The sequence below is a fragment of the Artemia sp. Qi Xiang Cuo genome, chromosome 17 (genome assembly GCF_049724085.1).
Source record: "Artemia sp. Qi Xiang Cuo chromosome 17, ASM4972408v1, whole genome shotgun sequence".
Lineage (NCBI taxonomy): Eukaryota > Metazoa > Arthropoda > Branchiopoda > Anostraca > Artemiidae > Artemia > Artemia sp. Qi Xiang Cuo.
The window spans coordinates 6,189,694-6,215,262 of record NC_142810.1 but is presented as its reverse complement, the minus strand read 5'-3'; the positions used below and the strand labels follow the sequence as shown (position 1 = coordinate 6,215,262).

Here is a 25,569-nt window from a genome sequence, read left to right as displayed (position 1 = left end):
AAAACTACTATATGTAGGCCTACTCGTCTTGAAAAGGACGGTTACAGTGCTTATCTTTTTTTTTCAGGGGTTTTTGTATTAAAACTGCTGCTCTGAGATATTATAAGAGGGCTAATTTGAAGAAGAGTTTTGCCACTTTTTTTTTGTCTGAAAACAAACAGCGTCGGCCAAAACAGGTCATTAGATCTACAGAGAGAAATCTGAGATAGCCCAGCAGTCTAAAATTATTTATAATCTTCGTATAGAACATACTGGATTTTGAGTTTCCGTAAGCAAATCAGTGGGCTGAAAAAATTGAAACATCATTCTTAACTATTTTAAAAAACATTTATTTTTGAACAATGTTTATTTTAGAGATAGATTTATAAAAAGAAGTATTTAACTAGAGTGAGTATTTAAAGCATATAAAAAATTTTGAAGGTGTTTTTAGTTTTTTTCACACACCCCCCCCCCCCCTGAATAAAAATGTTGGGTACGCCCTTGCCAACAGTCAGCGCAGTAACCTCATAAAATGAATAGTTTAATTGTATTTCGTGTAGAATCATAGCTGAGATTGCAAGTGGAGTCTATTGAGCAAGTTGAGTAGCAATGGAAGCGTGGTAAATTTTCAAATTCTTGCTTTTTACTCATGATTGTGTTTACTAGTTGAAAGACAGCGTGGCTTTCCGCTAGCTTTCTTTTTTTACTGTAAACAGTGGCGTGATTTTGCTCAAATCCTGGGGAGGGGCAAAATTGGGGCCAATTTTCACAAATCAAGTGAAAATGATAGTGAAAACTATGAGCCATATAAGTTCCAAATGGCACTAAAAACGGCTCTTGTTTTTTGTTGTTGTTTTTTTTACGAAAAAAATCGTATTTTTTTTTTGACGTAGGTATTGCTCCGAAAATTGTCTTTGTTTCTCCAGCTTGTATTGATGAGGGTTACCCTTTATATACAGGATGTCGCGAAAAGGACCCGGATTTGAATCTATTATAAATCAATTTTTTTTTTATTTGAAACAAGCAAACAAAATCCACCATTCTCTTCAGGAAATGTAGAAATTATTCGTGAAACCCAACATCGGGCATATGCCCCCCTCCACATGCTAGCCCTTCCGGCAATTATTCTATCAATGAAACATACCCTGAGAAAATTTGCCTGATTTTCGATAAAGGGAGAAACATTCCCAAAAAGTTAAGAAATCCTAATGAAAATTGCACCATCATATTCAGTATGTCAGAGAACACACCTTAGAGGTTTCAAGCTCCAATCTGCATAAACGTAAAATTTTACTTTTATTGCCAGAAGAAAGATCACTGATGTGTTTTTGTTTTTTTCTCGGTGGTAATCGTACCAAAATTCCACCTTTTTGCAGATGAGAGCTGGAAACCTCTACAGTAGGTTTCTCTCATACGCTGAATATGGTGGTGTGAGTTTCATTTCAATACCGAGACTGTTGGGGGATATTCCCCCCCCCCTTTATGGAAGGTCAGGTAAATTTTCTCTGACATGTAATTTTATGAACAGAATTAGTGCCTCTACGGCTAGCAAGGAAGGAAGCGGGCATGTGCCCAATATTATGTTTCTCACATATAATTGCAACATCTTCTGAAGAGGGTGCGTTCTGTTTTCTTCTTTCAAATAAATAAGTGTGATTTATAGGAGATTGAAATCCGGCGCTCTTTTTTGGAAACCCTGTACCCAAGGACGTACCCAGGATTTTTTTCGAGGGAAAGGGGTGTAAAATCTTTTTGGGGGGAATACAAAAAAACGCATCAAAAATTGGTTCTTATTCATTTTTGTTATGTTTCTGCGACAAACATTTTGGAGGGGGTTGAAACCCCCAAAGCTCCCCCTCTTGGATACGCCTGTACCATTCTCTATAATGAATTGTTCGACGTGAGCACAACTGTAGCTTGATCATGCATAAGGATGGGAAAAACGTACGGAAAACGTGACACGTGTAAAAAACGTGTCACGCAAAAACGTGACAATTGTATGCTGTATTCACCGTATGATAAATACTAAGTTAATTAATAGTGAAGATACTTACTCAATGGCCTGTCTTAATAATTTATTTAAAGTGGATTCATGAGCAATTTCGTAATTAAATCAGCGTGAGCACAGAGATGGTTTGACCTCCCTGTATTATTAAGGAGATTATTTTTATTTTATCTAATAGAATTACTGGCACATTAATTATTAAATTATTCATATTATTAAGGATAACGTGTTATATCTTTAATATTAAATATTATCCAAGATACAATAAGATGGCTTGGGGGAATTGAGGGGAGGGGTGGTAAACTCAAAATAATACATGAAGATGCAGTTAAATTTTCTTCGGCCACAATAGCATCGGTGTGATCATGCGCTTTGGGCTGCATCATAAAGAGTGATTGGAAGGGGGATAGTCCCGCCAAACTCTTTTTTCCTCCTCCTATATTTGAAAAAAAAACTTTTTTGGGAATTTTCATTGAAAACTAGAATTTTGTTTGTGCTTTCATTGTCATCCCTAGATATTGAAAAAAATCAACCTAATTTCCGTCGATTGACGCCACTTGCGATCTTCCTCTCTCCAGCGGTGTTTGCATCCTCGTTTGAGAGTGTTTGGTAGGAATTACAAAGGGGTGGGCTTTATACCCGTGTTTATACCTAAATGTCAAAGATTTTTAAATGTTCCTATTTGTATGTGTTTTTTTTTTTTAATCTGGCTTCCTAAATATTGGACCAAAATGAGGGAATTTTTAATTTAGCCAAAACTGTTTAAGATTTATTTAAATTATGGAAAAATCGCTAAGAAATCGATGAAGATGCAGCAACGATTGGATCGTTGCACTTCATGATGTAGTTTTATAAATGAATATTCTACACAAAGCCTTATCCAAAGGGGTTTGTAGTTTGACCCCCCCCCCCAGAAGCGCATCCAGGATTTTCTTTCAGGGGAGGGGAGTTACTAATTTCTTTTTTAGGGGGAGGGGTACACAAAAAACCTCAAAAAACGCAAAAAAATTTGTTTATGTCCATTTTTGTTACGCTTTTACGAGTTAAACAAACATTTCGGGGAGGGCTCAAACCGGGTAACTCCCCACCCCTGGATACGGCCTTGCCCCCCGCCCCCCGGTGAAATATTTGTCTTACTCTTAAAACGTAACAAAAATGAATATATAAAAAATTTACGTGTTTTTTAAAGTTGTTTGTAACCCTTAGCCCCTTCCCGAAAAAATCCAGGATATGTTCTTGATTTTACAAGCTGGTGAGGAGAAATTGTCTCCCCTACCCCTTTTCGAACGCCATGCTTGGGTTCTCTGTTAGGAACTTGTGGGTCACACACACACGTTATGCTCAGAATCGGTCCAAAATTTTGGTTTGTTTAAAAATGTGGACTTCTCCCTCTTTCAAGAACCTTTCTCAAAAGAACTTGATTCTTTTTGGCTCCGTTGGTTGATTTGGCTCCGTGCCAAATCAACCCACTAAGTAACATTTTGCAAACAGAGCTTCATTTCTGTTTCAAGGAACTTCCATGGTTGTTAATTACAAATCTGAAGCTTACAGTGCAAGACAGGTCGACACGGACCTGATTTCGGATCCAGGATTTTTTTTTGGGGGGGGGGGGCACAAAATAGATTGACCCGACAAACTTGCGCTTGAAGCAAGTTTGATTAACGCAAACTTGCGTTAATTAAGTAAGTTACGCTAATTAGGACTATTTTCGGGGGGGGCGCGCCCTCCTCGCCCCTCTCTTAGATCTGCCACTGTACGGACCCAAGGGGGCAGGGAGAAAAGGCCTGGGCAAGGCCTTATCCAGACTGTTAGGGGGTTTGAAAATGTAACTAAAATGAATATAAACAAATTTTTGATGAGTTTTTATAACTGTTTTTGCGACCCCCCTCCCTGAAAAAAATCTTTTTGTATCCCCACTCCCGAAAAAAAATACTGTATACGACCCTGGACTTGGGCATGCTTTTCTGAAATACAATCTTTTCCCCAATTTCTGGGAGCTTCTTATTAAAATTACTAAATTATTCTTTTCATTACATACCCACCCCCTGAATGTGTCTGCGAAGGGGGAGGGGAAGTATTGCCTGATAAATTAGTAAATCAATTTTTTTGCTGCATTCCACATCTTAAACTAGTAGTCTTAAACATGAACATCCGATTTGAAGGAGATTTCTTGACAAAAATCTGTGCAATTAAGTCACTAATTGCAGACGACATTATATTACTGACAAAGACAAATAATGATTTACAAACTCTCTTGAATCTCCTTGAAAAATATTTGCAAGAGAAGAAACTAGAGGTGAATGTCACGAAATCCCAAATCATGATTTTTAGCAAAAATCACTTGGAATCAGTACCACAATTTTATTGAATGGAAAAATGCCGGAAGTGGTGGAAAAAGCCAAATACTTATGTTTCATCCTTTGTCAAAATGGAAAATGGACGAATCATATTACAACAATGGCACAGAAAGGAAGAAATGCATTATTTGGTATATACAGAAGCACACTAACAGCAGAAATAAGTGAACAAAGCCTCCACAAACATATATTTAATACTAAAATTATGCCTATCCTACATTACGGATCAGAAATATGGGGGTATCAGCCGGAAAAGCAACTAGAAACCCTTCAACTTCAGTATTATAAACGAGTTTTTGGCCTACACAAGACAACACATACGTAAGTTTTAAAAGGTGATCTTGGCATATTTAGCCTGAAATTGAAAAGATATACCCAAGTCATCAAATTTTGGTTAAGACTTGTAGAACTTCCCCAGACTAGACTCGCCCGATGAGCATATAAAGATCGTCTCCTTCAGTTTAACAAAACATCATGGACCGCACAAATCAAGAGGATATTAGAAAAGAATGGATTTTCAAGTTCGTGGGAGAAGGGAAAAGGGCCAGAGGATCATGAAAAGTTCTTCAAGGAATTTAGTCCAAGACTTGAAGACCAAGAAGTGCAACTATCGCAAGCAGGTTTTGACAAATCTCCAAGTCTTACTTTGTATAGAGAAATAAAAGAGAATTTTGGTGAGGAGTTTCATTTCAAGCTGGGATTGTCCATTAAGTATCTGAGGATTTGGATTCAGATTCGAGCAAATTGTCTTCCAATTTATACTAAGGTTGCAGGGAAAAAGAGGGAAGGTCCGGAGGCCGGGTGTAGTTGCTTGAGATGTGGGGAAAATGATTATGGGTTGGGACATTTCCTCCTCCGGTGTAAGCAACTCTCTCATTTAAGGGGATTAATTATCCAGGAGGGGGAAGATAGGCTGCTTTGTGAGTTAATGAGGTCTAGGACTCCCCGTTATATTGTGGCAGTAGGAAATTTTGTATTGATGGGAAGGATGTCAAATGAAGTGTAATTTTTCTTTAGTATTTGTCTTTTTGTATATGGCTTTTAAATACAGATTATTATTATTATATGTTTTAACGTGACATGACAACATTAACAATGTATGACATTGTGGCCTATTTTCCAAATATTTAATTGTCATGAATCTTCCTGAAAGATTTTCTGTCATTAAGCGATTGCAATAATTTTACGCGTAGCAGCCGGCAAGGTTCAGTGTGATAAATGGGTTGTCAATAATGACCGACAAAGCCCGTCCCAATTGGTTTAATTAGAACTGAATTTGATCAAGAAAGAGTCCATAGGAGTTTACGATAGTCTTAGTGACCAAGGTGAAAAACAAGGTCATGAAAAAAATACCAATTTTTTTAAAGTAGTTTAAACTAGATGTTTTCCATAATAGTTATTATAATAATAATTATTATATAATAGTTATAATTGAAGGATTATTTTAGGAATAAGGCTCATTGACTTAAAATTTTATTTTCGTTTGCTAGTTTCAAAGGCGGATCTAGAGCAAAATATCGGGGGGGGGGGGCAATTGACAATTTTTTCAATTGACCAAATTGACAGTTTTAATAAAAAAAATGGAAGATAGAAAAAACACGGAATTAGCGCGCCAGAAACATCTTGTGGGCGTGGTTCTCCCCCCCCTGGATCCGCCAGTGAATAATGTTAGGATATAGCCTATGTCCTTCATCTTTATGTCTAAATTTTATGCAATGAAATAAGTTTCGCAAAGAAGCAGACTAAATTAATTTTAGATCTTTGCTCTATGATGAACATTACTACTCATCATATTATTGGAAGGATTACTTTAGGAATAACATCCATTGACTCAGAAGTTTTATTTTCGGTTGCTAATGTTAGGCTGTATGCCTATGTGCTTCATCTTTGTTTCATAAATTTTATACGATAAAAGAAGTTTTGTCAATAAACTAATTAAATTAATTTCAGATTTATGCTCTATGATTAATAGGCCTATTAGTTTTTAAAAAAGTCAAAAAAAAAAAAAAAAAAAAAAAAAAAAAAAAAAAAAAAAACAGAATTAAGGATCCTTCATTTAGGATTAACAAGAAGAATAACGATTATTGGGGAACGGAACGGGATCGGGGGTGTCCCCAAATCTGGTGGGAAGAGATCATAAGAAGGGATTTAAGGAAACTAAAACTTCATGTAAGGGGGTAAAGAGTGATGTCATGAATAGATTGAGGGAGGAGGAGCGTCTGCAGCAGTTTTAACCTCAGGGGGGGGGGGGGGTGCTCCAGTGAGTTGTTATTAAAAGAAGTAGTAGCTTTCAGCAAAAAAAGAGACTTCCATTTATCTTGAGAAGAAAATTAAATTTCCGAAAGCAGACTGAATTAATCGACGTAGTTTTGTTTAATTTAGAAAAACGGGCTATGAATCTTGGTTTTACATATAAAAACAACAACTATATAGAACGTTTAAATTTCCTTACCCAATCTGGCCTTGATACTTACTTTTGCGTCCCGTAACTATATGTTTTGCTGAGACCAAACAAATTCATCACAGACTCTCCATCCTTACCGTAAGTTTCTCTATTGGTGCCATGAGTCATTTCATCCCGCGGCTTACTTTTGTGCTATATAATTACAACATTATAATTTGTAATACAAAACATCAGTTACTTTTTTCACTATCATTACCAGGTATGGACACCATCAGCTAGGGGAAAGGGTGATGGTACTGTCTCAGGACCAAATTTAGGGGACTAGTGGGGGCAAGCACCCAGGGAGGTTCGCCCGAGGGGCAGCAAAACAAACTTAAGTTGTAATTTTTTGGGGTAAAAATTGGGTACTTTTCCATTATGCAGGCGTCTCGGGTTAACTGCTATAGAGAAGACAGTGATAAAACTCGTTTTTGACATGTTAACCGCAATAGAGTAGGCAATGATAGCATGGTTTTCATTGCGCATACGATATTAAATTGTGGTTTTTTGGGGTTTAGGGGAGGAAGGAAGGTACTTAGGTTAGGTTAGGTTACGTATTTAATATATGCTATGCTTTATGTCCCCCCCTAATGTGTAAATCTATAGCCCAAATTTGTTTCTAAACTACTATATATTCATCTTATTTTATTTTATTTCATTAGCATTAACCAAACTTGACTTTTTAGAGAGGCCAGCATAATGGGAAAGTACCAAAAGTTGTAATATTTACAGTATTGATGGCGAGGCAGGGGGCGGTGAAGTCCTTTACTCCCCTCCCCCTTGAGAAATAATCTAGATTCAGCTCTACCCTGTCTGGGAAACAAGAAGACATTTAAAAATCGTGTCAATAGAAGAACAAGAATTGCTCGCATTTAAATACAGGTAAAAAAAAAACTCCGGGTAGTAGGCTAGTTACTCCTCCTTCCCCTTAAGAAAAACTTTCTGGAACTGCTCTGGGTTTTCATTGATACATCATGTTACCAGAGACAAATCTTAGGACCAAAACATAAACAATTGTTCCCTGTTTATAGAAACACAGTTTATTTTCAACAATATGCAAGATTTTGATATAAGGACTTTTGATGTCTTAGGATGCTATCGAAATGGGGAGGGGGGCTAATCCAAGCCAAGTCACTATGAGCTCCGGATGTCTAAGGTGAATGGTGTAATTATCATGTTTCTCGAGCATAGTATAAAAGTCGATTTGATTGCACCTGCGCCGTGTGTTCAGTATGCACAAGTCGGAGTTCTGCTAATTTTTTAATGCCAAGTTTCCACTACTGTAATTGCACATTTTTTTTTGTTTATTTGTTGTTGTTTTTTTAGAAAATGAAGTATCATGGAGGTTGTTTCATTTTGGTTTTATTAGTTTGCACTGCCGCTGCCAAACCTTTTGAGGATAAAACTGAAAACAAAAATGAAGTCGCTGAAGTTTCAGGAAGCAGCGGTAAGTAAAACAAATAGCACAGAATAAGAGAGGTCTCTGAGCCCCTCAACCCATTGGGGGCTGTGAAAATCTCTAAGCAATACTATAAGGTATTTATTTCCTTATTGTAGCCTCAAATATACCGGAGAATCCAAATAAGAGATTCGAATCCCAGTTTCAGAATAATGTGTGTGTACCTAAGGATTTAACTATTTTTCATCGACTTATCATATCTCCAAACGTTTATAATACTACCCAAAAGCTTGTACTTCCTAGTACAAAAGTTTCATGGGAGTTCGTTCTCCGATTTTTCCATAATCTTCGCTGACCAGTCTCTCTCTCTTCCATTTTTTTAGATACTCGTGAAAGCTCAAGCATGTCTAGTTATCGTTATAGATCCCCCGCCTTTCCTCAGGGGTATCGCACTATCCACCGTTTGGTGTTCCTCTTTGACTGTCATCTGTTTCATCGCCGGCGGCAAACCTTTGCTACACCGCGCGTATTCGCATTAAGTGCGGCAAAATTTTGCTTTAAGTGGCGTGCACCGCCAGGTGTACAAGATTTTTAAAATCCAGCAGCCCCTTGGCCAACTCGCAACAAAGATGTTTACTATTAAGGTGTGAGGCAATATACGCTAAGCACCAAATACTGATGGGTGCAAGGTTGTTGCTCCATTTGGCTTAATCGTAAATTTGGGCTACTGTCATTATATCAGACAGATCACTTTCTAGCAACCAAATTAAGCTCAGAGGTGTGTAAACCAGCTATACGTTACTGACTTCAGGTTTTATTTCCATCCTATTGCGCAAGCTGAATGGGCTAGTGCCCCAAGTGCAATATCCGTTACAGGTCATTTTTAATCTCATTAGCCCTTTCTATGCAAGTGACATGACTTTGGACTTAATGGTCATAAATACGACCAACATCAACTTTTTTGAGCAATCAAAGATTGTGAAATTTTTAAAGTCTACCGTTACCCTAATATGATTTACTGTGGTAGCTAAGGCTTATACGCACCTGTGAACTTTATAATAAAAAAACCTGTTTATCATAATGTCACTATTCTTGTTATTTATTTTTTAATGTAAAAAGTTGCTAGTTCTTAATTAGTTGTATTTCACTGTGCTTTTTGCCGACTTCAAAGGCTGAAAAAATTATTTCTTTATCTGGGTTTACACCACGGAGACAAATATTGGTGGAGGGGGTGGGCAATTACCTCCTCCTCCCTGGATTTTGGAAAAAAAACTGTATCATGGTATTCTTATTCTACAAATCTAAAAAACGGCCTCTTAGATTTTGAAAAACACCTTTTCGTCTGTTCATGAAAAGAAAAAAAACGAAAAATCCCCATTTTGTGAATTAGCGTCTCCAGTATGCGTAGGAAAAATACTGAACTGTGTTTGAAAAACGCTAAACACTTATCACCGAATCGGTTCTTTATATCTGTTAAAGTGCAAACTGGAAAATTGCGATTAGAAAAAAACTTTTGGTACTTGTATGATTGACCTAATGCTCTTCTAAAATGTTTCTCTGGCGCTCAATCCTAAAGAAATATACCAAAGTAAGATAAAAATATCATACTCTAGAAACAAATTTGAGCTATATATTTGCACATTCAGGGGGGGGGGTAAAATATAGCAGATCTGCTTGCTTAATATGTTAGGTACAATTATTCTGCATTTTACGTAGTAAGAATTGTTTTCTAACTTCTCATGGTCTAAATACTTTACCCTCCCCCCCCTTAATCTGCAATTATATAGCCCAAATTATTTATTTTCCATATATTCTGTTACTTCTTTTTGTCTTGTCTCACGTTAAGCTGAAAGAAACTAACGAAAAAAAAAGTTCTATAAAGCATTAATGAATGAACGGTAGGGCATACATCATACAAGTAGCAAACTTCTCTTTTTTGTGGACGTGTTTTTCACACCATCTTGAACGGTAGGGCATACATCATACAAGCAGCAAACTTCTTTTTTTTGTGGACGTGTTTTTCAACCACTGAGTTGGAATTTTTCAATAAGGCCGCCACACCGTCATGAAACGTGAACTCACAGCGAAAACTGCAGAGCGCGGCCCTCTTAATACGAAAACGCACCTGTATGAGTCTTAAGCACCAGGTTAAGACTACGTTTGTCACAAATGGGAAACTATAAATATCTTTGCATGATATTTAAGAGGAGACAATGTCAGAATCAAATACTTACATTTTTGTAATGAACATTTCAATTGTTTTTGAGATAGTTCAAATACTAACATACCTGTTGTACGCGTTTTATCTTAAAACTTTTTGAAACTGGAAGAAATATGCTTATAATTGAGGAAGTAAAAGTTACCTATACTAAAAATGATGCTTTGCTTCACTTGTATAGACATGTAAGCAAAAAAAAGAGGGAGGGTAGAGGAATTACCTTAAGAGTGACTCATAGAAACACCCTAGTTAACTTTGGAAATATCTCTAAAGCGCACTATTAGGGGGTTTAGGCACCTTTTTAAGGTAGGACATTTAAACAGATGAACACAGATCGGTTGATGTGATTCAAAAGGCTTTATGTAATATTTTTTTTCAAAGTGATATGACAATCGAAGAATACGAGACTAAAGTAAACGTTTTTCTAATTTTATTTAATATAATAAACAAAAATAAATAAATAAAAATATAAATCACTGCAATAGGAAAAAAAGTTACTAATGCATAGCGATCACCTACATAAACATTCTTAGAAACATCCTAAACTAATGATTCAATTAAAAAAAAAAAACAATCACCTTCTCCCACACACTTCCAGTGCAACAACCACCATCAAAATACAACGTCAGCCACACCCCACCACTTCCACCCACTCCTCCCCCACCCTTACAACCAGATCATACCCCTCTCCCACCCAAAAAAAAATAATTCCCGAATAAAGACTCTATTAATCTATTTTTAAACTGTGGGAGGGGCTCAGTCCCCCTAACAAAATAACAACACAAGAATAATGATAAAAGCAAATTAAATCACTAGAACCAACTTAGAATTACATTGCCAGCAGTTCTTCCCTAAGCTTACCTAAGCTTACCTCACCTGACCATTAGTAATCACTGTTGGCACATGCCTGATATAAGGCATCGCAGTCTTAAAAGCGAAAATGTTCCAAGAACAACAATTTTTAGTGGAAATGCAAAGAAAAGGAAATTTTAAAACGCGTAAAAAATGGGCTAATTTTAAAAGTTCCAAGCGCAAATACAAAAAAAAATGCACTACCATGTAGTGCAGACGTGCTTCTTCTGGTATTGCTGATAGTAATACTCATTTTATACGATGGCACGGATATCGACCAGGGGTAACTCAAAAGACGTTATATAACATTTGTCGTTAAAGTTATATTTATAATCCACCCTGGGAAATGGCAATACTCGTAGTTGATGGTTTTTTTCTGCTCCTGTGTATATAAATAATTAGAAGCTTAAATTTTATTTTTAAATCCTTTATATAGCTCTTATTTTCAAATAAATTTAGTAATCTGGATATAATTGGAATATTTAGAAAGTTAGGAATAATTTCAGTTTTGTGCTTTTCATACCATAAAAAATGAAAGTTTAAAATTGTAAAGAGAACGAAATATTTCTTTAACGCAGCCATTTTTTTTCTTGCTGAAAGCCGACTATTTCAACTATCTACAAAACTAAAGCAGGTTTTAGTAAAGACTTAAGTTACAAATTAGATTTTGAAGCGGTAGCCTATGTCGAAAACATGGTGCCTCCGGGAAGGGGGACTGGGTTTCCCCAAATCTGCTTACACCAGCAGTTTCTATTGGGCTTAACTTATAGCTGATCCTCATTTTCCGTGTAACGTTTGGGCCCAATCATCGTTTCTCTTCTTTAGGTCGGACGAATTTTACCGTAAAACTGCATAAATATCATAAAATAACGTAAATAAAGTAAAATATTTAAATAATTTAAATGACGTAAAAAACGCACAAGATTTTCTCTGGTGCCCTCATTTCTTTTTTTTTCTGTTTTTACTTTTTCTTTAAAATAAATTTGTCACTTTTGTCAATTATTGTCGAACTTGCAAATTGCCCCCCCCCCCACAAGATTTTGCTTTTTGGAGCCCTTGTCACATTGCCCTGCCCCTTTGCTCTAGGTCCACCTCTGTTTGTATCTATCATTTATTTCTCCTTGTGTTCGTCATTTCTTCTCAGGGGATTATATACTGTTCTTAGTAAACGGAAGGGGAAAGTCCTAACCTGGATTCAAGTCATCTGAAGCTGGCGTTGTGTGTCTTCTCCATCATGTTCTGACCACATAAAAACACAGATAGTATTTGTAAAAAAAAGTATGACCCAAAAAACTTTCGTTCTTGTTACTGGCTAAAAGTTTCTCAAAGAAGAACCAATGAGGTTTCTAAAAAGCCAGTTCTTTTCTCTCTTCACGACAGAGCAAGGATATACAAAGGTGGGGTATGAATGTTGTGTGGTTTTAGCTTTGTGTCACATGTTTTTAATGGAGAGTATGGCCTTTGTCGCTACTGTATATTTTCTTTACTGTGCTCTTCACGAATTGCATGTCCTTCTCAGTCTTTATTAATCGCTCTGGATTAGTATTTGATACTCGTCCGTAGAGAGGAGGGACTATTTGGCGACGTTTTATGACGTTCACATAAAGTACCAAGCACAAAGGACAATGACATTTGTTTGTTTTAACTGGTTGAGTGCAAAATTCTACAACCATTTCTATCTTAATTAGTTAGGAAGTATCGGATATTTAACTTTTAATAAAAAAGACTTCCGCATACATCTACGAGTCTTTGGTACTACTGGGGACCATATAAAAAAAGAAACTTGGATGAAAAATCAGCCAAAAATAAGCTAAAAATGTATAGAACCAATCAACTCAAGAAGAGGTATATATTCTTTGAAGATGTAGATGTCTTTGATGTACAGTAGATTTGTTAATGTTTGAATTTCTACTGATGGTGTTTTTGTAAATTTATTTAGTTTTAAATACATACTTTCGTGATTCCTTGTGGCAGCGACGGCCGTATCCAGGGGAGGGAGATCTCGGGTTTGCCCCCCCCCCCCCGAAGTTTTTGTCCGACTTGTAAAAATACAACGAAAATTCATATACACAAATTTTTAATATCTTTTTAAGTTTTTACATTGTACCCTCCCCCCTCCCTTAAAAAATCCTGGATCCCTAAAAGCTTCGTAATTTTGAAGTAACCGAAAGAAAAAATTTGAAATTCGATGTTTTTCGGTATGAATAGACGAAAGTCGGTTCTAGATAGTTTCAGGTTCTTTTGTTGTCTTTTGGCCTTTCTGGAATGATGTCTACTTCAGTCACAGAAGTCAACCGGTAGAATTATACATATTTTTTTAACGGAAATATGGGAGAGTAATCTTCTTTTTTTCCTGCAATTGCCAGCACCAACCTGATGATAATTCCAACTGCCAGCACCATTTTTACTGGAGTCACTACACTAGAAATTTTATTCTAGACTACAGTGATGCTTACCGAACCCAATCACATCAGTACTAGCTGCTAGATATTTAACTTTTTTTTTAATTGAATTTTTGTGTAGGAAAACCATGTCCTAGTGTGCCAAGACCCTAGACCCTAGTGTCCTAGACCAAGATCTTTTTTGTAGTTTACCTTTTTATTGCTACGGCTCAGGAGAACATTCCAATTTCCCCTAAAAATCTGCTTCTGTACACCTCTGCTTATATTTGAAGCATTATTTGGAGAAAGGCTGGGGAGCTATCACCCATTGGTCATCAAGTGAACCATTTACTAATTTCAAGTAACCCACGTCTGATTTGGTATCTTAAGAAAGAAAATTAATTAGTATGAAGATACTTGGCTAATTAGACTAGAGATGCCGCCAAGGCCGTACCCAGGATTTTTTTTTCGGAGGGGGTCTTACACAAAGATTTTTTTTCGGGGGGGGGGTGGAATTTACACACAAAAAACCCTCAAAAACGCATACAAAGTTTGTTTATATCCATTTTTGTTGCGTTTTTACGAGTCAACCAAAAATTTCTGGGGGGGGGGGTCAAACACCCCTAATCCTCCTTTGGGTACGGCCTTGGATGCCACAGATAAAGCTTTAAAAGAAGAAAAGTGTGGTTTTAGGAAGGGGAGAGGATTTCTCTACCAAATTCCCTCGAGCAAAATTCTGGTTCCAGGTCTTTTTATATTACATTTCTATATACTTAAATGTTATTATATGAGTATTTATATGTTTAAATATTTTCTAGTTGAAAAGCACAATGGATTTATTGGCCGTGCTATGCATTCAGCTGAATCTCTTCTATCAAATTATATCAGCCGGCTGATGTTCATCTTCAGTGGCATGGAGGGTATATTCATTCAGAGTCTTCGAAGAATGAACGAGCCTGAAATGAGGCCTATGGCAAAAATGTTAGACAGAATTATGGTTCTTTATATGAGGGCATCTCTTGAAGAAGACGAATGTGTCGAACGATTTACTTGTGAAGCTGGTGATATAATTGGAGGATACTGGGGAAGCCCCGTTGGCGGCATTGTCAAGTAAGCTAAACATCAATAGAGCTTATTCATACCAAAATTCAGACTATAACAATTCAAAAGCTGTTACGTTACAATACATAAAGTTTAAAGGCGATACATAAACCAAATATATATATATATATATATATATATATATATATATATATATATATATATATATATATATATATATATATATATATATATATATATATATATGTTACTAAAATCAAATTTTTTTTTAAAGTATCCAGGCTTCCTCAGCTTACATAGGTTCAGTCAAGACTCACAGTCAAGAATCAAAGTCAAATTCAGTCAAGAATAACAAAACAGTTATTAAATTAAGCTATTTGGAATGATTAAAAATTTTTAACAAATCTCTCTTTTCGTCAGAATCCTATTTATAAAACCCTTTAATGGACTAAAAACGTTTCCAACAGAATTGTAATATTAATATTACATATTAATATAATATTAATATGTAATATTAATTGTAGATTCTCTGTAATATTTACGGAAAGTTAAAAAAAAAAAAATATAATTTCTCCGTCATCGCAAAGTGAAAAAAAGATTTAAAAACAATCTAGAAAACAAAGGCTTTAATTAAACTATTATTTCGGAATATCAAAATAAGCATAGAAACATGATGAAGAGACTGGATAAAGTTAAATATATCAATAATAAACTATATTGTAAGTAACAATAGCAGATATAAAGGAAAAACTTGCAAAAAATTTAAAGATAAAACATAAGTGGAATAAATATTACTACAATAATAAATATGACTAATATTATTAAACAAGGCCGTATCCAGGGGGAAGGATTAGGGAATTTGAACCCCCTCCCAGAAATTTTTTTCCAGCTCTTAAAAATGTAACAAAAATGAATCTAAAAAAATTAATGCGTTTTTAAAGTTATTTTTTGTACCCCCCCCCCCCCAAGAAAAAAAAATCCTGGATACGACACTGTTCTTAACATAATTGAATATAAAGTTTTATTTCGTTTCATCAAGTGAATGATATAACTAAATAATATTGAATATAGAATTGCACACTACGCTGCACCTCTAAGCTTGATTTGATGTAACTTGAATAATTGTTACCTATATAATCTTCGATTGTCCCAAGGGGTACGGGTTCGATTCCTGGCGTGACCAGTTATTTGGGTTTGGGACGAGGGTCAGTGTTGTGACTCCGTAAGCTCAGCCAGAGTCGACCCAGCTATAAAAAGGTACCAGGATAAATCAGGGGAAGGTAAGATGGAAGGGTGTGCGAAAGCACAGGATGGCTGGCCCCCAGCCCTCCATTGCACTTCCTGGATGAGGGCCACGAAACGGAGATCACCACCGCTGGTTTGGACCATAAGAGCGTAGTGCCGTCACACTTAGTTACTTACTTACTAATCTTCAATTAACCACGAATTTACTCTAGATTATTCAGCATGACGATGTAAAAATGTAAAACTAATTTTTGGTATCTACTGGTGAACAGCCCGGAGGATTGCTCACTCTCTGTACTTGGTGTACTTTTTGAAATGTCAATTGTTTAATCAAGCCGAAGGGTAGCTGGCTTTCAGAAATCACCCATGTCAGGTGGTGCGTTCCAAGCGAGGTCACATCCAGAAAAGTTACCGGGTTTGATCTTCCCCCTGAAATTTTGTCCGACTCGTGAAAACCTAACAAAATGTCTATAAACACATTTTGATGTGTTTTTTTTTTATGGACTCCCCCACTTCTTCCTCGAACATAGATCATGGATACGCCCTTTTTGCCCAGCGTGGTGAAATTATGCCAAGTATTGGGGGGGATTGTGCCGCCTGGGACATGGAGCACATATGGTGCTCCAAGATATGCACCAGGTGTCGAGAAGTTAGTGACATCTCGCACCAAGGTGCACTTTGCGTCACGTGTAAGCATTCTTAAGCCACGCTAGGCTTACTTACGTTACGTATGTCACACTTCTGCTGCACATGTTATGTGCCACATGGTATAAACGATTTGGTACTTGGCTAGAATCCAATAAGTAGGCGACAATTGTATTGAACATAAGATAGACATTAACATGTGTTTCATACGGGACGCTTTATAAACAAAGGGAGACAAAGGGTTTCTCACTCCGGGAACTATATTTAAACTTTAGTTTTTCGGGGTTTGGGGGGGACTAAAGGGTACATAGGTTAGGTTTGGGGGAGAAGTGGGTACCCTGGGACTTGTTCAGCTTCAAGATATGTATCTTAGCCATTTGTGACTCGATTTTACTGAATCACCCAGCTCTGCGTAGCCTAATCATTCGCCATTTTAATATAATGTTTTCATTTTTTAAAGTTTATAACAGAGGTTTAGCCCGTTTGTTTTCTGATTGCACTGATTTTGTCCCATAGTACCCATGAGCTGGGTACTATGTTTCAGTTGCATGGTACTCTGGGACATAGTTGTAAGTACAAATTCGTTTTCAGTTATTAAGAAAAATACAAAACACGTAGAAACTTTTCAGCTTCAAGTAACAAAAGTAGGCACTGCAGCAACATATTTTGCCAGTTTCTTTTTGCCAGTTTTTTTGCCAGTTTGCATATGTAGATAGATCTATCTAAAAAATAATCATGTTTGAAACGCGTTCAGTCCCACCATAGAGCCTAGGAACTGGGAGACGCAATTTGACCTCTCCAGGATCCACAAAGGCCTCTTCTCTTTCACTGGGGAACACTAACTTCCAAGATGGGAGTTGCTTTTTCAGGAAGTTGACAAAGTAACCATCACCTTGTTCCTCTAGGACCTCACCAGTATTAAATTTTGAACCCTTCTTGCGTTTGTACTCCACCAAAACGAAATCACCAGGTTTCACCCAGGTCTCACCCTGGCAGAGCAGTGACTGAGTACGGAATAAGTCAGTTGCTTGGAGAATCCTTCCCAGAAGCCTTCTCTCCCGCAAACATTGTCAATGGGTTTTCAAAACCAGGTATCTTCCCTTTCTACACTGTTTTATTAGTTCAATTTGGACTAATACAATAGTGTATTACACTATTGTATTAGTATTGTATGTGTAACACTATTGTATTAGATCAGTTGGAATTTATCAATTCCAACTGAACTAATACTTTTCTCCAACTGAGCTTACTTTAAATTACTTCAAAATCTCGCACACTAATTTGTCTTTTTCAAAATACACAGAAAAACTTCTCACCTCAATACTTTGAAAAAAATTTCATCTAAGAACCACTATTTTTCGTCCACAGTTTTAGCGATAGATGGCAAACGCAATGTGCCTAGACAAGTTTTTGTTTTATCCCATATTTTCTGTCGAAAGTGCATATGTCTCAACGTACTCTTGTCCGAACATACCCACTTCTCCCCTACGTATTTAATATATGCTATGCTTTACCCCCATCCGCCTCCCTGATGGGAAAATATGTAACCCAAATTTGTTTCTAAACTATTATATTTTAATCCTATTTTGTTTTATTTCATTAGCATAAACGAAACTTTACTTATCGCGCACTTACTGAATTCTATACAAGTACCAACGATTTTTAGAACTGGAAAATCTCCGAGACCAGCCAGTTGTAACAGAAGTATTCTATTTGTTTTATAATATCATACTGAAAGTACCAAGGAACAGCGAAACCGAAGTCTGATATTTTGAGTTGGAACGTGAAAACTTTCACAGCCATATATATATATATATATATATATATATATATATATATATATATATATATATATATATATATATATATATATATATATATATATATATATATATATATATATATATATATATATATATATATATATATATATATATATATATATATATATTTTTTTTTTATGCCTATAGTCACGGCACCAGAGACATACATAAAGGTATCTGATTCGAGGTTTTTAATTGTCCAATGAACCTTCTAAAACCGGAATATCCCTGACTTTTGAATTGCACAAAACACTGATCTTAAAGTTTAATTTGTTTTGACTTCAAGCATCACTTTTTTATATAATCTTTAAGTTTACCACGAATTTACTCCAGTTCTGAAAGCCATATTCAGCATGACTTCACAAACATGTAAAGGTTTTTTTTTTTTTTACTTGACCAGCCAGTTATGACGAGAACGTGAGCTTAATTTTGGAATTTACAATCCAAGTCACTGTTTTCATTGTAATGGGGTTTCATATTTTTCACTTTACGTAATTACGTACTGAAAACAATCTATAACTAGAAAACGGTTTCGGAATACTTAAAATAAAAAATTGTTGGGTTTTTCGTGTACACAGTTCTATTGTAACTAAAATATTATATTGCAATCAATGGCATATTCAGAATTTGTTTACGGGGATGAGGGTTTTTTTTTGGGGGGGGGGGGGGTTGTAGAAAATTAAAATGCATCAAAATTTTTTTTTATGCATTTCAGTTACGTTTTTATGTGTTGGACAAGAATGTCTGGGAGGGGGAGTCCGAACAAGGTACCCTCCCCTGAATTATACTCTTGATCGTAGTTAGAACCTTACACAAAATTTAAATATTCAGGCAAGATGTTTTATCTGCGGTAGGTTCGTGAAAAACATTTTCAATTTGTTTTACTTTAAGATTTGGTTGGGATAGAGAGAGGGATTTTAATCATTTCTAATCGGTTCTGGGAACTGGGCGTTTGGAAAAGTTTGGGAAACACTCGAATGGATTGCTAGCGGAGTCAGAGAGAACAACATATACAGAGATACTACCACTGTTGAGCTAGTAATGTTATTTAATATAAAAAAGATGGTCATTGCTGCTGATAGGCATTTTGAAGTCTAGCAACGCCGACTTAAATATTTCGGAATACTTCAACTAATTTGGCGGCTCTACTTTCGATTCCCCCCCCCCCCATTTTTTCCATTCACTGCATCAGTCAAATCGGAACTTAATCTTCTGACTGCCTGTAATATTGCCTAGATTAACCTACTGGAAAGTTAAAAGTGTCAGCTACTGGCTAGCTAAAAAGTGTCACCCGTTGGGTACCTTCAGGAAAATTGTGTTTTTTTTACATTTCCAAGGTGGATCTTTCTCGGCCAAAATGAAAATGGATGAGTATATTGTTTATTGCACTGCACTTTACTCTGGCTTGGGCGGCTGTTTTTCTGTTTTTTCTTTATGCGTGTTTTTTCCTTTAGTTTCACCTCGTATTCTTAGCCATAAAGCTTTGCTTACGATGATGTAGGCCTATTTATTTGTATTGTTTAAATTTAATGTTGAATTAATTTAGTATTGTTTAGGTTTAAACACATAGTTATAGTCACCTGTTTCCGTTAGGTTTTCAAAATTTTTGACACAAATTGTGTGCATTATTTTTTGCCTCTTTGGTCGGCCGACCACCCATGATGACACATGACACAATTGTGACACAAATTGTGTGCATTATTTTTTGCCTCTTTGATCGGCCGACCACCCATGACTATCGTGTGAATTTATTTTTGATAATACAGAATAACTTAAATCATTTGATTTCTGGACAAGCATAAAATAATGTTAAATTTATATTCAGGTTTAATAATTTTTTTCAGTTTTAAATCTTGTTTATTTCATTTGAAACTGTATTTATAGTTTCGTTTTAAATACTTTAATTTGACTGTATAAATATAATGTCATAAATAAATTTAATGTATTGATAACTATATAGCTAGTTAAATATTTATAAGTAAATTAATTACAATTTAATTTTATGATTACTATTATTCATTTTTTTAATCTCATGTATAATAGTATTAAATAACATAAAAATAATACAACTTTCTCTTTAAGAACCAGAAACACGTTGCGTAGGGAATTCTTCTAATAGTACTGTTTCAAGTTAAATATAATTATGGAAGTAAGAGTTGGAAAGTTATGCGTCAGAATGTTGACTTTCTCATATCTGGTTACTCTAAATTCCAAAACCGTTATGATAATTCTAGATAATACTTTACATAGAATCATATATGCACAGAAAAAGGTCGTCACGAAAAACCAGTGTTGTGCTTTTTTCAGGTTCCTAGCGCCCAAAAGACGATGAAAACGGATGTACTGTTTTAGGCCCACTAAAACATAAACACGTTTTATTTGTGTATATGCGTATCCTGTATATACGAAACCTGTATATAAAGGAAGGAATTCCTCCCTTCTCTGAGACTATTACAAAAAAACCTTCCTAAAAAAGTTGAAAACTGAAGATTAAAAATATATGATTTTTGATTCTTTTTTTTTGTTAGTTTGATCCGCATTTCCAGGAAAAATTTGTCGATCCCTTTTGAAACACATAATATACATACAATGTGCAACATTGAAGTTATCACATTTCTCTGGTAAAAAATAAAACGACTTTATCTAAATCTGCAAATAAATGCTTTATGGGCGGCGATTCGCGAAAATGTAGGGGGAGGTGTGCAAGATGTTTTTTTAAATTTTTATTAATGAATAAACAAAAAATATATTTTCTAAATCAAGAGCGGAGGGGGGGGGGGGGTATTCTTTACATTTTCTTTCAATAAAAATATTAAAAAAATGTGTTTATCAAAATTTGGGAGGGATTTTTTTTTGTAATTTTTCAATAAAAGTCCCCAAAAAATATTGTCCTTTTAATCCATTTGTGGAAGGGATATAAAAATTGATGATTGCCTCCCATTGACGCCTCTGTTATAGCCTCAACAGAAAACCATTTTCATCTTGAGATTTCTCTTTCTCTTTGCTTTTAGAGTACAGCTTAGGTTGTCCCAATTCTCCACAAAAATATCCCAGGCGGTTCATTTTGTCCCGATTATATTCCGCCGCGGTATTCATAAGTCCACCACAATTATTGATAAATCCGCCATGATTAATGTGACATTTTTCTTAAAGTTGAAAATACGACTCATTCAAACAGATTGATTAAGATAGTCACTTGTTTTGGGTTGTTCAAGATATGTATAGCCTATATTCATTTTTTCCAAAAAAGTAATTTATACATTTTTCTCACTTATAAAAATAGCTAGGTACAGAATATATTTTGTCGTATACTTGATAGCCAAAAAATCATCATTGTAAAAACAATTAATTAATAGAATTTTAATACATAATCAAAACAAAATGCATCTCATCTTCTGAATTATTTTAATAAGATTTAATATATTCATTAATAAAAACTAACTAACATTTTTAGTTTTTCCCCCGGTTTGTGGCATTTACTTATTTTGCACAATGCTTTTGGTTGCCACAGCAAATATGTTTATGCTAATTAGGCTACTCTTAGCTGTCTACGCAGGGTCGAAGCATTTTGCCCGTAAAGAGAAGTTATGAGGGAAAAGCTTTGTCAAAACAGTTCATTATATTGCCCGATAATTAAAGAGCAAATCTTGTCTATAGAAACCGAAACTCTAAAACAAAGAAATTTCAATAACAATATTATAGATGAAAAGAGTATGTTTTTATAATAATCCCAAATATATAAAATTCAACAAATTTAAAATTAACCGTGAGGTAGAAGTTACTGCAACTAATTTGTTCATGCAAAGCATAGTTTATAGACAGTAAGCTTATCGCAGATCATTTCTGGTCTTCGTTCTCGGTGCGAACAAAAAGCTCCTCCCACTTATTTCTGCATTAGCGGGATGCATGTTTCCGATTGTTTCCAACAAAATCCATTATTCGCAACAGCGGGTTTCCACTTGTTTCCGATTCGATCACAGTCTGACTTGTCTACCCATGAAAAGATCTGACTTCGCTTATGTTTATATCTGCAAAAACGTTCTCCGGAGCACTCGCACCCCGGTCCGGGTTTTTATAATGTGTGAGATAGAGAATGATGAAATGATCATACTGGATAATTCTATAAACTGTTATGCAAAGTAATGGTTCTTTCGCACATTGTTGTACATCCATTCACACTGTAGCTACGTTATGACTTTAGTCTATGTAATTTTCGGAGCAAATTTTGTCCGTAACGAAGGCAGTGCTGAGTAGATTCGAGGTCTACTTAGAACTCTACGTTACGTAACTTTATGTTTCGTTATGTTCCGTAAGTCATTATAATAACAATAAAATTTAATATCTGAACGAACAATTAACAGATTTTGAATATAAATTAATGAAATTTTCCTAGATTCAAGGGCGTATCTAGGATTTTTGTTCGGGGAGGAGGCGGGTTATAATATTTTTTTGAAAACTTATGAAGGATGTATTTATATGCATTGCTGTTACGTTTTTACGAGTGGGAAATTTTTTTTTTTTTTTTTGGGGGGGGGGGGCATTTTTAACCTGGTAAACCCCCTCCTGGATACGGACTTGCTAGGTAGCTTTTCACGCTTAATCAGAGCTTGAATCCCCATCTCCTTTCCAAATTTTCAATTTTTGAATAGGTTGCTTATGCTGACCGTGATAATTTTAGACGATGATTTTATTGATTTCTATGTTAGCCTAGTGTGAAGGACTCGGCTAAGTGTGAAAATTTATGTAACGTAATTTAACCACGCGGATAAAAAATTACGTACGTTGCGTGAAAGCCGCTGAAGTCGTCCTTGAATGTTTATGTGAAATCAAAACTTTGTAAAAAGAATTAATAGGGGGGGGGGGCTTTATCCAGAGCTGTTCATGGTAACAAGTTTTAAATAAAGAGCAACCCTTGTCAATTGAACCCGAAACTCTAAAAAATTAGAATCTTGATGATAATTTTTTACATTGAAAGAAAAAAGTTTTTTTTTGCTAATTCCGGTGTGTAAAAGCCAATATAAACTCACAACTAAACCGTTAATTTCAACTTAAGCTTAAACTTAAAACTGTAAACCGTAAGCGTGTTTAAGTTTTTTAAATGTTTACGTTGACTTGAAGTACTTGCTCGTAAGTAGAAGTATTGGGGAAGAAAACCTTATCAAACTGGTTCATTATAATTATCTGTAAGTAAAGAGCGACGCTTGTCAATAAAAATTGAAACTCTAAAATACAGAATTTCGATGTCAATATTGTGAATTAAAGGAATGTATTTTTTATATTGATTCCAAATATGTAACAGACAATAAACCGAGAGTAAACCATAAGTCTAAAGCTACTGCAAGCGATATTTTCATGTAAAGAAAACCGCTCTAAAATGGAATTGAACCTGGACTCGAAGGACTTGCTTGTAAATAAAAATAATGGGGAATAACACTTTATCAAAACCGTTCATTATAGTTACCTGTAAGTAAAGAGGGACCCTTGGTAATAAAACTCGAAACTATAAAATACAGAATTTCGATGTCAATATTGTGAATTAAAGAAATGTATTTTTTATATTGATTCCAAATATGTAACAGACAACAAACCGAGAGTAAACCATAAGTCTAAAGCTGCTGCAAGCGATATTTTCATGTAAAGAAAACCGTTCTAAAATGGTATTGAACCTGGACTCGAAGGACTTGCTTGTAAATAAAAATAATGGGGAATAACTCTTTATCAAAACCGTTCATTATAGTTACCTGTAAGTAAAGAGCGACCCTTGTCAATAAAACTCGAAACTCTAAAATACAGAATTTCGATGTCAATATTGTGAATTAAAGGAATGTATTTTTTATATTGATTCCAAATATGTAACAGACAACAAACCGAGAGTAAACCATAAGTCTAAAGCTGCTGCAAGCGATATTTTCATGTAAAGTAAACCGTTCTAAAATGGAATTGAACCTGGACTCGAAGGACTTGCTCGCAAGTAAAAATAATGGAGAATAACACTTTATCAAAACCGTTCATTATAGTTACCTGTAAGTAAAGAGCGACCCTTGTCAATAAAAATCGAAATTTTAAAATACAGAATTTCGATGTCAAATATTGTGAATTAAAGGAATGTATTTTTATATTGATTCCAAATATGTAACCGACAACTAAACTAGAGTAATCCATAAATTCAAAGCTTATGAAGCCAATGTGTTCATGTCATTTTCATATGTTTAAAGCTTCTGCAGCCGATATACAAGATTCATGTCAAGTAAGCTGTTATGGAATTGTTATTTGGATTCGACGTACTTTGCTCTTAAACCAGGGTTTCCACTTGGTGAAAAAAAAATCACTAAATTGTAGTAATTGTTTGGTTAACTTAGGGGTTTTCTTCAATAATCTAGCGATTTATGCGCTGATTTAGTAATTTTTTTTGTTTAGGTAATATACAAAATCACTAGACTAGACATAGTGATAAATCACTACTGGTGGTAACCCTGCCTTAAACGGAAGTAATTTGACGAAACTCTTCTTTTAGATTACTAGAGCCGATGACACCCCCATATTTGAGGAAAATTTTGGTTAATTTCCGCATGGGTGTTAAAGATGGCAATGTCTGCGGGCGAATGAGTTGTGAAACTGAGCCATTTTCGTTCTTGAACTTCATCGACCGCAAACTGGGCAGAATAGAAGAAGAAAATAACGAAGTTGACAATTATCACTAAGTTTAGATAATATTTATTTATTTATTCCAGTGTGTTCCATTTTACTTAAAAATACATTTTTACGTACTTTAGAATTTGAAATCCATGTTAAGTTTAAATTAGACACAAGAAAGGATTATAATCAAATTGAATGCCTTCGAATCAAATAAAAAAATTTATTTCTGAGTTGTTTATTAAACAATCATTGCAACCAACAGCGAAAAAAAAGTTCACAAACTTGAAGGACAAGAAATACAGCAAAGAAGAGGAAAAACTTACAGAACTTCATAAGTTTAAAATAACAACTAAAAGTCGAAAAAGACAAGAACTGTCACCTAGTATTTAGGAGATTAGCTTATTTAATTAGCATATTCGCTTATTTAATTAGCAGATTCACTTGTTTATATAGCAGATTCGCTGATTTAATTAGCAGATTCGCTTATTTAATTAGCAGATTCGCTTATTTAATTAGCAGATTCA

At 35.2% G+C, this 25,569-nt stretch overlaps 1 protein-coding gene across 1 annotated transcript in view; it reads left to right on the top strand.

Moving 5' to 3' along the window:
* Positions 1 to 25,184, top strand: part of LOC148941842 (uncharacterized) — a 33,241-nt gene extending 8,057 nt beyond the window's left edge. The window contains exons 2-4 of the mRNA XM_089103360.1: positions 8,111 to 8,231; positions 14,453 to 14,744; positions 24,924 to 25,184. Coding sequence (XP_088959486.1) covers positions 8,114 to 8,231; positions 14,453 to 14,744; positions 24,924 to 25,110 — 597 coding nt within the window. The 5' untranslated portion in view covers positions 8,111 to 8,113 and the 3' untranslated portion in view covers positions 25,111 to 25,184. The remainder of the gene's footprint in view (positions 1 to 8,110; positions 8,232 to 14,452; positions 14,745 to 24,923) is intronic.
* Positions 25,185 to 25,569: the final 385 nt, after the last annotated feature.